Source organism: Penicillium riverlandense, assembly GCF_028828495.1.
Source record: "Penicillium riverlandense strain IBT 135883 chromosome Unknown utg000008l_segment0_segment0, whole genome shotgun sequence".
NCBI lineage: Eukaryota > Fungi > Ascomycota > Eurotiomycetes > Eurotiales > Aspergillaceae > Penicillium > Penicillium riverlandense.
The window spans coordinates 1,214,215-1,231,570 of NW_026643199.1; the positions used below are offsets into that span (position 1 = coordinate 1,214,215).

The 17,356-nt window shown below is 52.2% G+C and overlaps 7 protein-coding genes across 7 annotated transcripts; 2 read left to right on the plus strand and 5 right to left on the minus strand.

Annotated features, from left to right (window-relative positions):
- Positions 1-79: 79 nt before the first annotated feature.
- Positions 80-1,414, minus strand: N7474_009482 (FAD-dependent oxidoreductase; the record flags this gene model as incomplete). Its single annotated transcript, XM_057200892.1, has 2 exons — positions 80-385; positions 452-1,414. The coding sequence occupies 2 exons, from the start codon at positions 1,412-1,414 to the stop codon at positions 80-82; spliced, it is 1,269 nt and encodes a 422-aa protein (XP_057048879.1).
- Positions 1,415-2,254: 840 nt separating this feature from the next.
- Positions 2,255-4,641, minus strand: N7474_009483 (Mcm10/DnaG-type zinc finger protein; the record flags this gene model as incomplete). The annotated part of the gene is made up of 2 exons (XM_057200893.1): positions 2,255-4,238; positions 4,268-4,641. Coding segments are annotated over 2 exons (2,358 nt in total), but the record flags the coding sequence as incomplete, so codon positions are not given.
- A 269-nt stretch (positions 4,642-4,910) lies between these two features.
- On the plus strand, positions 4,911-6,185 carry N7474_009484 (uncharacterized protein; the record flags this gene model as incomplete). Its single annotated transcript, XM_057200894.1, has 1 exon — positions 4,911-6,185. The coding sequence occupies one exon, from the start codon at positions 4,911-4,913 to the stop codon at positions 6,183-6,185; it is 1,275 nt and encodes a 424-aa protein (XP_057048881.1).
- A 347-nt stretch (positions 6,186-6,532) lies between these two features.
- On the minus strand, positions 6,533-8,221 carry N7474_009485 (uncharacterized protein; the record flags this gene model as incomplete). Its single annotated transcript, XM_057200895.1, has 3 exons — positions 6,533-6,569; positions 6,624-7,505; positions 7,566-8,221. 3 exons carry the CDS (start codon positions 8,219-8,221, stop codon positions 6,533-6,535), a joined length of 1,575 nt encoding a protein of 524 aa, XP_057048882.1.
- A 1,785-nt stretch (positions 8,222-10,006) lies between these two features.
- On the minus strand, positions 10,007-11,116 carry N7474_009486 (uncharacterized protein; the record flags this gene model as incomplete). Its single annotated transcript, XM_057200896.1, has 1 exon — positions 10,007-11,116. One exon carries the CDS (start codon positions 11,114-11,116, stop codon positions 10,007-10,009), a length of 1,110 nt encoding a protein of 369 aa, XP_057048883.1.
- A 1,046-nt stretch (positions 11,117-12,162) lies between these two features.
- On the minus strand, positions 12,163-13,540 carry N7474_009487 (uncharacterized protein; the record flags this gene model as incomplete). The annotated part of the gene is made up of 4 exons (XM_057200897.1): positions 12,163-12,263; positions 12,363-12,504; positions 12,573-12,791; positions 12,842-13,540. 4 exons carry the CDS (start codon positions 13,538-13,540, stop codon positions 12,163-12,165), a joined length of 1,161 nt encoding a protein of 386 aa, XP_057048884.1.
- A 1,431-nt stretch (positions 13,541-14,971) lies between these two features.
- Positions 14,972-17,342, plus strand: N7474_009488 (acetolactate synthase catalytic subunit; the record flags this gene model as incomplete). The annotated part of the gene is made up of 6 exons (XM_057200898.1): positions 14,972-15,141; positions 15,202-15,300; positions 15,353-15,420; positions 15,473-16,893; positions 16,960-17,224; positions 17,290-17,342. 6 exons carry the CDS (start codon positions 14,972-14,974, stop codon positions 17,340-17,342), a joined length of 2,076 nt encoding a protein of 691 aa, XP_057048885.1.
- Between the last annotated feature and the right edge of the window lie 14 nt (positions 17,343-17,356).

Genomic DNA, 17,356 nt, shown 5'->3' on the forward strand with positions numbered 1-17,356 from the left:
GGATACCCTCGTCATTTATTCCGACCTGGGATTAAGAGAACCTTCAATAGAGCAAAAGGATAATTATAGAGGAAGTTATTTATGTACTGGAAAAGGGAATATCAGTCGGATCTGCAAGTAGATCCTCCTCTGAGCTTCCCCTTGTCCACCACAAAAACAGTGGCGTAAGCCATTCAAGAAGCCTGCCCCCAATGGCTCCTATATCTCGGTTGGACCTCCAACCAGTCGATGAAACCTTATACATATCTTCGGTTTTCTTGCGTTGGAGATTTTCGTAAAAGTCGAACGCAGCCTTTGGAGGTTCACCATGAAAGTGAGAGAGTATAAGTGATAGCTTGATTGCATCCTCAAAGGCATGACCGATACTTTCCCCCTTAGGCGGCATCTGTAGAAAGTGACATAAGTACAAGGTCCAAGGGCTCAAAGGAAGAACAAGAAGAAGAAAACTTACCGCATGAGCCGCATCTCCTAGTAGTAAAACTCGATTCGTAGACCATCGGCCATTTGGAGGTAAAATGTAGATCGGATAAAGAGTCCAATCCTCGACCTTCTCAATCATTTGCCCGATCTTCGGGATAGGTGACTTTTGCGTTCTCCTTGCTCCTTCATCACGCACTCTCTCCTGATCCTTACCAATCAACTTCCAGCCCTCGCGAGACCCCTGTTCCTCCATGTCCATCAAGAGAACGGCATAGATCATACTCCGGTCATAATCACAGAACGTTGTCAAAGCGGATCCATACCTAGACATCACAAGCCCAGTATCTGTGAAGAACGGTTTTTCGTCCTCACCAAACACCTCTTTCGTCTCCACAAACCCGTACGCCGCTGCTATTCCAGAGTAAAACGGCTTCCGCTCAGCCTCCACATGAAGACTCCTCACAGCTGAATGGATCCCATCGCAGCCCAGCACAATATCTCCGGTATCCAGTCCCCCATCCTCGAAGTAAACACACACTCTATCCGACATTTCCTCAACACGTGTCAATTTCTTCCCATAACGAATCTCCACCGTGGGCAGTCGCTCAGCAACCCTTATCATAGCACATAGAAGCTGATATCGCATGACTCTCCATCCCTTATACCCCCCAAGCCCGTTTCCATCCGATCCAGCATAGTCTATTGCAGCAAGCTGCCCTCCAGTACGCATAGAGAACAACTGGATCGAGTCAACCTCACAGCCCGCCCTCATGGCTTTCAGCTCGTCGAACACGCCAAGCTTATCGAGGCAGCGTAGCGCTTTCGGCGTGAGGTTCACCGGCCCGCCGAATGTGCTAGGCGCGTCGCGAAGTTCGTATACAAGGATTTGTGGTTTGGGCTCGTGTGATAAGAATGCCTGTGCGATAGATATTGCAGAGGCGAGACCGCACATTCCGCCGCCGATTATGATGATATTCTGGGTTGGAGTCGTCATGGTGGAGTTAACGATAAGTTGGACCGTTGTGTGAGTCCATAGCAAGAGGTACAGGACAGGTTGGCTGGATTGCTTTTAAAAAGACATCATGTGCTTGTGATGAGCTGTCTGCTCGTGGTGGTAAGTTGATTCAATGCAATAGGCATGCGAGGAATACGAACACGGACGCCGAATAACTTAATCTAAGCCATTCGCTAATCTTAGGTTTGACCAACTAGGCACCAATCTCAGTAACATGCATTTGCCTATACCCCAGGCCTCTAGGTTTCAAACATGAAAACATTTCATCTTTACTCGATGAAAAAACCCCAAGAAAACCCTAAGCGCAGATATACACAAGGTTTCCACCATGATCGGCGTGATGCTTCATGGCCGTCCAGCTTTGAGGGAACGAGCTTTGACGGTGTCAATAAGCCGCAAAATAAACCGGATTCTAATGACTGCGCCCTTGTTGCAGGCAGCAACTTTAACCGTCTGGGAGGTGGTTAGTTCACCACGGCTTATCATGTCATGAATAAACCTGAGGGTAGCTTTAGCTAGGTTCAGCGTGCATGGTGGTGACACCGATTTCCAGAAGCACTGTAACTCGGCTTGGATTCATCGGCCATTGCCATTCACATATTACAGCAGTTGTCTAATTTGGAATAATTGCTTGAGACTGGACTTGGATTTGCAGATACATCCGGACCCTTTTAACTGCTAGTCGCCATACCAGATACTTTACGCCGCCAACTCCTTTTAACCAAGTCCATTATGCATGTCGTTGACTCGTGATGATAGCACTTTTCCGTGCTGTTGAATAAAGAAACAGACCAGAATCCCACACTCCCCGGAAGCGCCTCAAATAATATCCAAGTCATCCTCACTATCCGAGAATGGATTGCTAGCCTGACCAGCCTCAGGCGGCCCACCCAGACTATCCCGGCCCGCCTCCCTGATCCCCTTCGCAGTAACAAACCGCGTCTTCTTAACTCCACTGCCATGGGGTTGATCACGAGCGCGCTTCATTGGACTCAACCGGACATTCTGCGCCTTCCCGAAACTGGACAGGTTCAAGGCACTGGCGCTGGATGAGGGCAGCTTCGGAGTAGTTGGAGTTCCTCCGGGCGTCTTGTCCTGCGCATCCTCGGATGTCTCGGTGTTGGCGGTGCGCGCGCGAAGATACTCGGCGCCCACGCCGCCGACACGGTTGGAGAACAGTTTCTGGGTGATATCGCGCTCGCGCTGCTGCGTTGCCAGGCGTTTGCGGAGGCGCTCTTCTTTGCTGTCTGTTCCGCGGCCCATCATGCCGGCCGCGATGAAGGGGTCGTCGCTGACGTTGTCCAGCAAGTTCGCTGCGGACTGTCCAGCAGCAACGGGGTTGAAAGAGGAACGGCCAGCGCCTCGGTTTTTGGGCGCCGGCGCCACATAGTATGTAGATTGCGTTCCCCAATGGTACTGGGGGCCTTCTTGCTTGAGGCCTTGCTTGGATGCGTCACCACCTCGGCCACCTCCTTTCTTGCTGCCTCCTTCACTGCCGAAATATCCGGTTCGTGAGCCGGATCGGCCGCCAGGACCGTAGGTACCGGACCCGCTATTGACACCCGAGCGATGGCCCTGGGTTCGCCGCACCTGAACATCAACGTGGAAATCACAAAATTCTGTCTTTCGGCCATCCACCCAAGTCTGGCATGTCTTGCCGTCTTTTCTCACGGCTTTGCAAAATCCAATGTCTCGAGCATACCCTATCTCCAGGACCTTGTCGTCTGAGGATGATAACGCGAGACTGAAACGGTTGGTATCCAGCTTGTGTTTTGGTGGAGGCATGATCGTGGGGTTTAAGATGGCGATCAAGGTTCCTTCCGAGATCTTGTAGTAACGAGGAAAGGCCGTGTCAAACAGGAAGAGGTCAATCGTCCACTTCAAATCAGTCAGAGTGATCGCCATGTATCTATTTGTGTTGTTGCGGCCATCATCGTAAGGGTCTGCTTCTTTGGCAGTCGCATTCCCCGAACGTTTTATATCCTTCGGGTTGGATTTGGATGCCACTATCCCAAAAACGACGAAGTCTCCATCCACTTCTTCCGGAAGCTCGAAAGCGGGCGCTTTCACTGTTTTGAGGAGATCGGGAATGCGGAGGATGGTTTTGCTAGCCAGGTTTCGGCTCAAGAAAGAATGGGGTAGAATGCGGTTTGAAAGATGCAAGGATGAGTAGGACTCGAATTTGGATGGATCAGGCGCCTTGGCCTCTTCCTCGTGTGTAGATGACACTGTTTCTGATTCCGCAGTATGGTTTCGTGTGTGTACTGGAGATCGTCCTTGGCTGTCATCGCTGTTGTTCTCCGTTCGTCGCATGTTTGGCGTCGTCTGGCTGCGCTTGATACCCAATGGACGGGACTTACCTAGAGACCGCAGGATATCTTCACGGCTGAAACTTTCTACTTGTCGGTAACTGGCTGCTGACGATGGCGGTGAATGCTTGGTTTCGGCAGCTGCAGTCTTAAATGCTTCCATCTCGCCTTTGTCCAACTGGAAACCTGAGCTGCGCTTAGCCTGCAACTTGGCTGCTCGTTCCATGCGAGACTTCTCGGCTTCTCGCCCTTCAGCCATTCTTTCACTGAAACTTTTGATCTTGCTGAGTCCAGCCGGAGAAGAAAGATCACTGGGTCGACGTCCAAGTTGATCATTTCTAGGAGCCCGCTTCAGCGACACATCGCTGGCTTTCCAACCCTTATCAATGCCCATCAGATATCTTCGCGGTGACGCCGGATTGGCAGCCGGAGCTGCTCGTTTCGTAGGAGACACAGGAACCTGAACCCCATCTGCACCCGCCTTTCTTTTTCCCCTCTCGGACTCTTTTGTACCTCCTGTAACCTCGACGAGGAGGCGCTGATAGCAGAAGATGGGCGGGCAGTGCTCTGGTTTGAACCAGATCTGCCGCGGTTCTTTTGGAGCTGCTTCAGCTTGAGTCGAGCCTTGATTTCTTCGAGTTTGAGAGCCAGCGTCTCCTCGTCTTCCTCGTCATCTTCGTCCACTTCCTCATCCTCTTCCAAGATCTGTGCGGCTTTCGACCGGATGTTTGGGGTTGTGCTTGAACGTTTCAAGGGCGACATCTTCTCACGCCGGCGCTGCATATCCTCGTACTTGCGTCGTCCGCCTGGGGAACTCAGCATCGCCGCACGGGGCGATTTGGGTGGCCATTCGCTCTCGCCCACTAGCCGATCGGTCAGTAGACGAAACACTAATAGCTGGGAAGTACATTACTGATGGCGGTGTTCAAGGCCCTGAGGTTGAGGACGGAAAAGGATCAATCACCCTGGTGCCTGTATTGTACCCCATTACCGTATCACCGATAACATCCAGGCAGTAATTTAGGTGGTCTGGAGTATGCAGGATTAAGGACGAAACTCAGCCCTGAAGATGCGCCCGTCACATGACCTCCAAACGCGAGACGCGTCGCGGGTTCTCTTGATCGCCTCGTCAACTACTTCTACAACCACAATCCACCACTGTAATAATGCCGCGAACACGATCGGTTCCAGCGGCCAAGTCCGAGCCAAAACAGACAGAACAAACACCCAAGCCATTGACGCCAGAGGCGCCCTGCAAGACTTTCATTCTCCCTTCTTCAGCTAGCGACAATGCCCGCCTACTATCCCTGCCGAATCCGCAGTCGGGAGACCTAACGCGCTATTTCTTCTGCCCGGACCGCGGCGTCTACGAGTTTACCGTTGTCGCACCGCCTTCACAGCCGGGACGAAGTATCTTGTTCACGCCTTGCACAGAGAAACCATCCGAAGATGATGATGCGGTCGTCACCCCGAAGGCTACAGTCGCCAAGAAAGCCGAATTGCTGATTGCAACACCAATTGATACCATATTTTTCATGATCCCATTGCTCGCACCTTCTTCAAAGTCCGGCCCTTCGCTGTTTCAGCCGCTGGACGATATAATTGACTCCCAAGACGACTTGCCACCGCACCTACGCCATGTTCTTTACGATGAAACGTTTCGACCATCCCTCCTCTCGCGCGTGGAGGCTATCTGTGACACTGTGGAAGCGGGGGATGAGAAACTGTTCCGCTTCAGTGAGATGAAGCTGGTCCGGGAGTTGATCGGTAAAGCGGAGCGCATGGTCGCTCATGGCCTGCCAGCAAGCTTGGAAGAGCGGTTTGTTCGACAAGCCCTCGCTACTCCGCTGATGGCCGTCAAAAGAGAAGACATTGTGACGAGCCAGACCTCATCGAACGAGAGTGAGTCAGGCACGAAATCAGAGGAACGGCCGGACTCGCCGTCGACAGTGGCCACTACTGCAACGCCATCTGTGTCGACGCCTGCGGGCGAATCGACCCCAGCTCCTCAGCCACCTGGTGTTGAGGATTCCGCGCCTTCAGACCCCGTGGCTCGTCTACTGCGGATCTCCACGGCGCTGGCCTTCATCAAGGAATCATATCTCCTACCGCCCCTATGCACTCGGTTGGACGAAATCCTCGCTTCTCCCGAGAGCCCGCTAGATTTGAAACCTTTGACGGAGCGTCTCAAAGAGATTGCTGATCTCCGCGCTGAGGCCATGGCGTCACGGAATATGTCCGACTTCACTCGGAAGCGCGGGTTGGATGATGATGAAGAAGCGGAGACAAGAGCCGAGAAGAAGCGCAAGAAGGAAGAGGAGGAAAAGAAGAACAAGGCGGCTGAGTCTCGAGGTGTTCGGGACTTGAAGAAGGTCAATACGACTGGGATGAAGAAGATGAGTGATTTCTTCGGCAAAGCTGCTGCCAAGAAGAAGTCTTGAATGCTGCAATAATGGCAAACAAGATCTCATTCAACCTCTCTAACCCCAACTCCATACACACTGCCGCAGCGATTCTCCTATCCCGTCCGATCTCACCAAAACGACCATCCAGTATAGGTTAATGTACAGCATGACGGAGCGGCAGCGATTCTACGCCATCTACACGGACAGCGACCATTGAGTCTCCATACACTTCACATTTTACGCCCAACCGCTATATGGTATATCTATCCAGTGTTTCGCTGGGTGGATTTGTTTCTTTTTAGACCATGGAATGGTTTTTGGGAACTCCTATAGCTAGCAGTCCTCATACCAAGGGGGTCTGCTTTTTCACGATAGGAGAGGATTTAGAGAGGGACCTGGTCGATAGCAGCTCCCGTAACCCTATAATGAAAGTCAATCAGTGGCCAAATCACGTCAGAGGATCATAAAACGTACAAGAACGAGCCATTGGACGGCTTGCTGATAACCATGGCCTGTTCCAGTTTCTCAGCGCTGATATCCGGGAATTTCTTGAGATAATACTCGTCGCGAAGAGCAGTGGTAACCGCCTCAACCTTGCTCTGGGGCAGCATGTGGACTGTGCAACCGCCCCATCCAGCACCAGTCAAACGGCTACCCCAGGTACCAGCACGGCGAGCAATGGCGCAGATGTCGTCAACCTCGGGAGCACTGCAGTCGTAGGCCGTGCGGCACGACTCCTGCGACTCGTTCAGCAGCTGGCCCAGGTAGTGGATGCGCTTCTCATCAAGCTGGGACGCTTTAGCGAGACACGCCGTGAAGTCGAGCACGCGCCGAGCCTCCTTGAAGCAGTGTAGGGCGCGCTGGCGCAGGAGGAACCGCTCCGCTTGCACGGGGAATGCGGATAGGAAGGTAGACTCGAGCTCGGGAACGGTGATGCCCAGCAGTTGAGCCATCTCCTCGCGCGTGTAGCCCTGCTCCTGTGTCAACAGGTCCTGCACGGCCTGAATCACCGAGTCGATCTGGTACTCTAGCGGGTCCTGCAGCCGCTCCTCCTTGGTCATCAGCTGCTGCTGGAAGTTCCGTAGACTGTATCCCAGCGAGCTGTTATCCTTGGGGAGAGTGAGACCGTAGTGCTTAGCCAGAATCACAGCCGCCAGGGTGCATTCTGCGACGCGCAGGTTGTAGTGCCGCGGGGCGGTATCCGCCTTGTTCGAGGTAACGAAGCTTTGTGCCATGAGGAAGGTGATCTCTTCCGCGGCCGTCGGGATCGGGACATGCTGGGCCTTGAACTGCGGGAAGAATTGGGTGTAGAGCAGATAGCCACGCTTCGAGAAGATGGAGGCTGCTTGGTCCATACTGTAGGAAAGATATTCAAGTCAGAAAATACTTCGGCCATTGCGAAATGACGGTGCTTACCCGCCGGAGTACACGCCGACAGCCCGCTCAGAGACGACCGCCAGATCCAGCAGGTCCTGCTTGGAGACATTGTGGTTGTTGGCCTTCATGACGGCCAAGGCACTGGCGCAGACGAACGCGGCACTGCTGGAGATGCCGCCACCGGGGGGAACATTGCCATCGACCAAGATCTCCATGCTAGCGGGGACGAGCGAGCCATCGGACTTTTGCTTGCGCAAGAACTTAAGTGCGCCCTGCAAGCCGGCCTTGAAGTAATTGATCCACTCGTGCTTCTTGGGGTCGATCTCGATGTCCGTATCGCGCGGGATGCTGAACTCGCGCGTGGGGAATTTTTCGGGCGAGACATTGGCGATCTTGACGGTGGCGCCGGACGCGCTGGCGGGGGCGACCTTGACGGCCATGATCACGTCGACGCTGACGGCGGTCGGCAGCACATCGTACAGCGAGTAATCGATGTGTTCGCCGATAATGTTCACGCGGCCGGGACTGCGCGCGACAAAGTCCGGGCGGTGGTTGTAGGTCTTGTTGAAGTGCGAGATCAGCGCGGCCCACCGTTGCTGGTGTTCCGGCGCAACCGTAGCGACAGAGGCATCGTCGGTGGCATAAACCTCCGCGATGGATTCGGTCTGCGGGACGAGCTCTTGGGAGGGAGGCATGGCGGATAGGAGGGGAGAAAAAGGAGTGAGGGGGAAAGAAAAAAGAAGGGAGAATGAAAAATGATGATGACGGAGTATGCAAATGTTGGTGGGGATGCTGCGTGCGGTGACCGTTTGGAGATAGCTCGGTGCGGGGAGACAGTCTCTGGTAGGGCCGAATCAGGCAATTCGATGGTGATTGGTTCGATGTGCCTGGTTGACTGCTCCATTCAGCTGCATTCGTGTCACGTGATCATATTCCGGCCAATTTTGTGGCCTTCTGTTCTAAGAGAAAAAGTCTCCAATTTTCGCTACGCTTCGGCACTTTGGCGGAGTTGGTTATCGCGCAAGCCTCGAAAGCTTGTTCCTTCGGGAGCCTGAGTTCGAATCTCAGAGGTGTCGTTTTCTTTTATTTTTTTATTTTTTTATTTTTTTATTTTTTTATTTTTTTATTTTTTTTATTTTTTTATTTTTTTTATTTTATTTTTTTAATACCCTACTCACTGCTTTCCGCAGTGATGTGATACTTCCACTTTCAGTTGAGTTGTTAAAGATATGCATTAAACTGTCTCACTCCTGTGTAACCCTAATTCTCTGGTCTCGATCTGGACTGGAGGAGCGGGGATCATGTGCTTCCCCCGTGACGCCGAGACCCGGGCAACTTTGGCAAACCCTGAGCGCAGCCACTAGAACTGGGGTTCTAAAGTGGTAGGCCCATAGGGGGAGGTGGCAATATAGAGAGAATAGACCCTTCAACCAGGTAGATCCGAGATGGAAGACCGAGGGGGAATGGTGTGCAGGGGTGAGCGTACCGAAAGAAAACGAATTTGAGAAATAGATATGGTGAATTTCTTTGAAGCGGAGCGGAAGGTGTAGGTGTAGGTGTAGTCAGGTGGTCTTTTGGGTTGAGACCCTGCGCCCAGCTGGTTAGTATAAGGAGGTTCCAATATCACAATAGGTTCAAACGAACCGTTCTGGCTAGCTGCGTCTGATTTGCCAAGTCGACAGGCTCAATGGAGGGGGTAACAGCAACTCACAATGCAGAGGGAGGAGGTAAAGGGTCTTAGAACCCCGTTTGGAAGGGATTTGCGGGGATTTGGTTATCAGAAATTTTCAGGGTTCTTGCCGAAAGCCCTCACCGAGCTCTCGAGGGACTCTAGGAGTTTGGGACGGGAAGAGACGAGAGGAACTTGGGGAGATAGAAGAGAAGATCTGGGAGGGAGAGAGGGGAGCTTTGGATGAGCTGAGAGGGGTGGTGAGGATCGAAGGGAGGGGAGGTGAGGAAGGGAAGAGAAGAGAAGAGAGGAAAGAGAAAACTTCTGGATATACTCTATAGTCGGAACGTCCCATTAGGGCTTTGTAAGCCAGGAAACCTGCCAGGCAGGCCCTCGAGCGTGATCATGGGTATCTTGATATCAAACCTCAGTTCTAGTGGCTGTCCTCCAACCCCAGTTCTAATTCGCTGCATGCGTCTAGCAGATTATCAAACAATTCTGTGTATATACTAGGCAGAAATAGAGGACAAGTTGTTCTAGTCCCTTAAATTGGACCATATACATGCTACACCGGATAGGCTTGGGCCGATATCATCTAGAAAACGTCCGAGCCATTTATTGATTTGGTAGGGGGTTGGTAACCTTCAATTGATGTATTTATACTAGTATACACTAAGCAACCCCCTGGTGTTGGGGTGGGGGTGGTGAAAGCAAATATGATAATAAAATAGAGGAACACCCACTCACGCCTTGTTGAAGGAAGAAAAGGACGAGCAGAATTGGGGGAAAGGACAGCAAAAATAGAGCGCATTCATAGCCTGACCTCTGCACACATTGCACGGATCATCTGCTCATCAAGGAGTATGTCATGTTCTCCAGGTCCAGGTGGCCTTCTCATCACAAGGTGAAAGGGGAGAATAACAGGCGCTCCGTACACCGTGTTGTTTGTATATTGCACACGCTGTGTGCAGTCGAGGACGAAGGATGGTTGATTCCGGGTGGTAGGTCCTAGTCGGGGGTTTAGTACTTCAGTCCATACCTCGATGTCCACCCGATACGCTGGCTGCTTAGTTGTCTTAATAAGGACGACTAGCTTAGTCTCATTCCCGTTCGCTGATTTTGAGTTGGCGTACCACCATCTCGCGTCGTTGCGAAGTTGTTGGGACGGCTCTGAAACTCCGATCTCGAGAGCCAGCGAGGGCCAGAGCTCTCCCACGCTGTTCACCGAGTCGTACGGCCCCAGCCACGAGTCTGGTTCTTTGCTGCAAAAGTTTCCGCGCACCCTCGCTGAGTGCCGGTTCACCCAGTGTCCCAGATGGGGGAAAAGGCCCATTTGGAATAGACAGAATGCCACAGTTGAGTCAAACATTCCCGCAATCTGATCATGCTGGTCACCGGGCATGACCTTATACAGAATCTTTCGTCGGTAGTGGTAGATTGCTGCCCTCACTCCTCGGAAGACATCTGGTTCTTCTTCCAGCCTCTTGAAGAGGACCTGGTCGATGTCGAGAACGAGGAGATATTGGGAGCAGGCGGAGTCAGATGCGGCGAGCTTCTCTTTGATAGTCTGGAGAGCTGCTTCAAGCTCCTTGAAGGATGGTGAAGGGAGAATAGTGGCGTGGGGGGGGATGCTAATCTCTTCGTTGGGATAGGAGGAGTGCGACGAGCCAGCGGATGAGCCAGACGATATGGCTCCCTGGGAGAAAGTCGAAAGAGCGGACCCGGAGCTAGAGTCTGATGCAGCCTCTTGACGGCGGCTGGGATTGTGATCTTTCTGGCGAAATGGCATATTCGGAGAGTTGGGATGAATGGAGGATTGTTCTGAGGATGAAAGATGAGGGAGCTGGGAAAGAGTCGACGAGGTACTAAGACCCGCCTCCATCGTGCCTTCCTCATTCAGAATTTCTGGGTTGCTGGCCATTGTCAAGATGCAGAGAAATACGAAGAGTGTGGGGATTTGAGCAAGAATGTTGAAGGAAGAAAATGTGAATGTGCAGATTGAGAGATTATTAAGATTTCCGGAAGTACGATGGGTGGACGTTTCATGGGTGTGAGTCAAATCTGAAGTATTGGTAACCTTGGTGCCAAGCGGACGGAAGGTTATCATTGATCCCCGACTAAGCCTAATTCGGGCGGATATTAGGGTGCTGCCCGTTAGCCAGGTAGTATGACATGCTGACGCGCGACAACGGTGGTAGGCAACCCGATTCCTGACAGACAGGCGTTGTTGAAGAATAGGCCGAGATTTTCGTGGGTGATGGGCGGCTCTAGCTTTGAGAACAAGTTAGTATATGAATAGATATATGAGGCCCCACAGGAGTAGCGAATTAGAACCGGGGTTGGAGGGCAGCCACTAGAACCGGGGTTCTACAGTGGTAGTCCCATAAGGGGAGAGTAGAGCCATGGGGATTTCTTTGCTTTGAGTATATGACTTACAATCGACTGAAGCTTCTAGTGTAAGCATATTGACCGTAGTATCATCGCTAGTTATATCCCACTCGCAGCCATAAGGATGGTAATCCACTCACTAAGCTCTGAAAATGAAACAACAAGTCAGCAAATTTATAGTTTGAAATATTGTGATGGCTCATCCCTAATAAGCGTTGTTCGAAGTCTATTCACTACGTCGGTGCCCTGATATTGGAACCGCGGTTAGGAGATATGTGGGTCGTCTTCCAACCCCAATTCTAATATAGCGCACCATCGAATAGAATGTAAGACTAAGCTACTATTTGGATTATATATCATTATTATTCGTATACCGCGGGTCTATTACCCCAGAAACAATAAGACCCGGTCCCTAGGCGGAACACATCAAAGAAGGTAAGGTATAGTAGTAGTAAATCATAGACCAAGAAGAGAAAGGGGGTAAAGAAATACCGGATAGAAAAAGAAACTTCAAGAAAGGATAGACAGGAATCCTCCTCCTGTAAAGTGTCATTAGCTCAGAAGTCCATATGACAGCTTTTACGGCCGACGCCCTTGAGGAGGCTGGACTGGGGGAACATCGAGTGTCACACGGGGGGCGCTTTGCTGTTGACCGCTGCGGGACCCAGTTGAAGATGCCTCTATGTCAAGAGTTAGTAGTATATCATATAAGTCTCTTAAGATCATCCATACTTGTCCTCTGTGCCTGACATTGTCTTCAGTCCGCCCAAGCTGTCTACCGATATCCGCCCACGTCATCCTTTCATTAGGTTTCGCGATGATGAAATCGTTCTCTTCTTTGATAAACGGCAGTTGTCCACGCGCATTGAGCCATTTCTGGATTAGCGGCTGACCCTGATAGGTAGCTTTCTGTTTAAGCCTCTGTGTCGAGGTCAGTAGTATATCATATAAGACTCTTGGGATTATCCATACTTGTCTCTCTCACAAACATTAGACCGCACAAGATGTCTACCGATCTCCCTCGACGTCATTCCACCTTCACGTTCAGCGAGGATGCAGTCGTCCTCTTCCTCTGTGGATTTTTGCCGTTCGCGATAGCCGCTTGAGCCAGAGCTAGGGCTAGAGGTGGGAGCGGCCTCAGTCGATGATTGTGCTAGTATTGGGTTCGGGTCATCATCGCCATTCTGCACAGGTCGCTCTTGTAGGTGCTATACCGGCCATTAGTATATCATATAACAAGTCCATAGACCATCCATACTCGCTGCCAGTGATGATAGACAGAATCCGCTGAACATCGCAGCATTTTTCCGATGTCCTTGAATGAGGTGAATGTTACGCGCGCGGATAGTATTATCCCATCTTCCTGATCTGTGAATTTCCGTTTTCGGCCGGCAGACGATAGATCTGGAATCACGGTCTCAGCAGGGGCCGATGGCGTCTTAGTGAGGGCTGGCATTAGGATAGCCCCCGGAAAGTCACGCACTCCCATTTCATTGATGCGATTCCGCCCCTGGTTGTGATTGGCGAGGCATCCTGCGGATATGGTTTCCTTTGCATGGTATGTGACCTCTACCTTGTCCATAAAATACGAAGTTGCTTCGTTCGGAACCACGTCCTGCATCCGGCCCCAACAAATGATGGTTGGCACATCCACGTATATGATCCAGTTTCGGTCGACTTGGGGTTCGTAGATAGCAAGGCTAATGCTAGGGCCCAACTGGCCCAGTAAGTCGGCGAGATGAACCTTGTGGGTTAGGAGACCGTCAATGCCGCGGATTAGCAGTATCTTTGGCCCATTGTAATGGATGAAGAAGTCGATAATCTCTTCAGCTCTATGTTTAGGCAAGGGGCAGTTCGAATGGTGATGAAAAACCAGCCGTTTCACTTCATAATGGAAAGGCCCGTAACGAGTATTGAACATTTTCCAGCCATGTTCAGCGGCTTCATTTAGCCGCATCGTGTCTCGACCACAAAGACTGCTGGAGAGCCTTGCGACGACTAGCGCTCGCCCAACTGCCCGGGGGGGGGGGGGGGGGGAAGGAAAAGGAAGCATGGCTATGCGATGGCGCGCTATATTAGAACCGGGGTTAGAAGCCCACAGCTGGAGGATAGAGGAGACATGATGGACTGGAAGAGAGGTCTCACGATGGGCTGAAGGGAAGACGATGGATTTGAAGAGGCCTCACGATGGGCTATATTAGAACCGGGGTTAGAAGCCTAGAGCTGGAGGATAGAGGAAAGACGATGGGCTGGAAGAGAGGTCTCACGATGGACTACTACTGGAGAGACGATGGACTGGATGGAATGTCTCACATCGGGCTGGAGGAGAGATGAGAGACTGGAGGAGAGACGATGGGCTGGAGGAGATGTAGAAGGTCACAAGTCTGCTGATGAAAGGGTCTTGATAGAGACCAACCCAGGTCGCGCCTTCCTCCTAAGGTGCAACTTCCACATCCTGCGGCAAGAGTATCATGGGTTAGTGTAAAAAGCCTGGGAGAGAGTAAAGATGGTTCAATTCCTATGATTTAGCTATCCGCAGGTAAAGATCGACGAATGACGCCATCTGCAAGCGTCCGTGTAACAGCGTCCGTCTGTAAAAGCAAAAGGTAAAGCTAGATGCTAGTGTAAGCGCAAGAGAGTAGAAAGAGGTAGGATCAGAATCGGTAGACGTCAATCTTCGATGCCCTCGTAGGTCTCGGCCGTGCCCCCGCCGTGCCCTTGATCTCTCTGGTGGTCGTCTCGGTGCTGCCGTCGTGCTCGACCGGGTGAGTGATTGTAGGGAAGTAGCTAATTCTAGACTCTATCTTTGAAACGCTTCTCAACGCCTGCGCGGGACGAGATAGACTTCACGCGGTCGTTGAATGCGAAAACGTCTGCGGCCGGCTCTTGTTCGACGCCTCTGCAAGTTTCGAGCCGAAATATTGGATTTTCGTTAAGGGGAATAGTCTTCGAAGCCACGTAGTTCGCTTCAACCCTTTATACATTCTATGCGATGGCTAGTTGTATTAGAACCGGGGTTGGAAGCCGCCCCCGGGGGAGGTGGGGGGACGCGACTAACTACTTAGTTAACTTGTCGACCAGAGTGTGGGCCAATATACCGCTAGACCAAATAATGCCAAAGGCATACAGTTCACGAATAGTTAACTTTGTTAACCTTAACTAGTTACCTTAACCATGAGCTGACTAAAGAGAAGAGAGGTCATGTGCCCCCACGTGACAGCCGATACCGGAGGTCGTGGAAGAGCGAACCAATGGCGCCCCTCGAATTGCCTGAGTCATCGATTTTCTTCAAACGCCCCAGAGACAAACCGAAAGCGCAGTCACGGCACAGATTTTGGTTTCTTCCATACATTCTCCACTCCTCTCGACTGGCCTGGCTGTCATCCCAATGATGATGATGCCTCTAAGACCATCAAAAAGCGCCTTGCGCTCCATCCACCTGCAGAGGCAACTTGCCTCGGGGCGTCGACCTTTTTCCACTGCCTTTGTGGCCTCGGCCTCGGCCCACCGCCCTTTCGGTCAGAAGCGCAGTCAGAGCACAGCTGCCGCACCGGCTTCGTAAGTGTTTTGCTCGACAAATGATAGGAACTGCATTCATACTGACCTCGGCGCTGTTAGTGGCTCACGCCCCGTCCCGAGTCCGGCATTCAACCAAGAACCTCACCGGAATGAGGTCTCTCCTCTCCAAAACCGCCAGCTCCCTGAGCTCGATGATTCGTACGTCCCGAGATCCTGAATCAAAATCTTTGTGATACTAACCTGCCCCAAGAATGGTCGGAATGAGCGGTGGAGAAATCTTCCATGAGATGATGCTTCGCCTTGGCGTGAAGCATATCTGTGAGTCAGGCCGAAGGATATTGGAAAGAATTCTTTGCTGATCAATTTTCAGTTGGATACCCGGGTGGTGCCATTCTCCCCGTGTTCGATGCCATCTATAACTCGAAGCACTTTGATTTCATTCTCCCCAAGCATGAACAAGGTGCCGGTCACATGGCGGAGGGCTATGCCCGTGCATCTGGAAAGCCCGGTGTGGTCCTGGTCACTTCCGGTCCTGGAGCAACCAATGTCGTTACTCCTATGCAAGATGCCATGTCTGATGGCACTCCGATGGTTGTCTTCTGTGGTCAGGTCGTGACCGGCGCCATTGGTACTGACGCTTTCCAAGAGGCCGACGTGGTCGGTATCTCTCGGGCATGTACGAAGTGGAACGTGATGGTCAAGTCCGTTGCTGAGCTTCCTCGTCGCATCCAAGAGGCATTCGATATCGCCACCAGTGGCCGCCCGGGCCCCGTTCTGGTCGACCTGCCCAAGGATATCACCGCTGGCATCCTTCGCAAGCCCATCCCCATGCAGAGCACTATCCCCTCCCTCCCCAGCGCAGCAACCATGGCCGCCCGCGAGCTGGGAAAGAAGCAGCTTGATGCCACCATCTCCAAGGTCGCCCGTCTGGTCAATGGCGCCAAGAAGCCCGTTCTCTATGTTGGTCAGGGTCTCCTCGCTCGTCCGGATGGCCCCAAGGTCTTGAAGGAGCTTGCGGACAAGGCTTGCATTCCTGTCACCACTACCCTTCAGGGTCTCGGCGGATTCGATGAGCTGGATCCCAAGTCTCTTCACATGCTCGGCATGCACGGTTCGGCATATGCCAACATGGCCATGCAGGAGGCCGATCTGATTATTGCTGTTGGTGCTCGGTTTGACGACCGTGTCACTCTTAGCATCCCCAAGTTTGCGCCCCAGGCGAAGCTGGCGGCTGCCGAGGGCCGTGGTGGTATCGTGCACTTCGAAATCATGCCCAAGAACATCAACAAGGTTGTTGAGGCCACTGTTCCCGTGGAGGGTGACTGTGCTGAGAACCTTAACCTGCTTCTGCCCCATGTCCACGCCGTCAAGGAGCGTGCCGAATGGTTCGAGCAGATCAACGACTGGAAGACCCGCTTCCCTCTGTCTCTCTACGAACGCCAGAGCGAAAACGGCACCATTAAGCCGCAGAACCTAATCGAGACCCTCAGCAAGCTCACCGCTGATCGGAAGGACAAGACCATCATCACCACCGGTGTCGGACAGCACCAAATGTGGGCTGCCCAGCACTTCCGCTGGCGCCACCCGCGGACCATGATCACGTCTGGTGGCCTTGGTACCATGGGCTTCGGTCTTCCGTCGGCCATTGGTGCCAAGGTGGCTCGTCCTGATTGCTTGGTCATTGATATCGATGGCGATGCTTCGTTCAACATGACTCTGACCGAGCTGTCCACTGCTGCTCAGTTCAACATTGGCGTGAAGGTTCTTCTGCTCAACAACGAGGAGCAAGGAGTAAGTTAATTTTTGATCTTTTTTTTGGTATTTTCTTTTCAGCCCATGCTAATGGAGTCCTCTTAGATGGTCACCCAATGGCAAAACCTCTTTTACGAGGATCGGTACTCGCACACCCATCAGCAAAACCCCCACTTTGTCCCTCTGGCCCGCTCCATGCGTGTTGCCGCTGAGCAGGTCTCAAATCCCGCCGAGGTTGAGGAGAAGCTGAAGTGGCTGATCGAGCACGATGGCCCTGCCCTGTTGGAGGTCATCACTGACAAGAAGGTCCCTGTCCTTCCCATGGTGCCAGCCGGTAGCGGTCTGCACGAGTTCTTGGTTTATGATGAAGGTAAGCTTTCTCATTAGAAGATGTTTTGATGGAAGGAACTCCCGCTGACTTGTCATTCTCTGCAGCCAAGGAACAGGAGCGCAAGGCCCTGATGCGGAAGCGGGGTGTGAAGTTTTGAAGCTGCCCAGAATG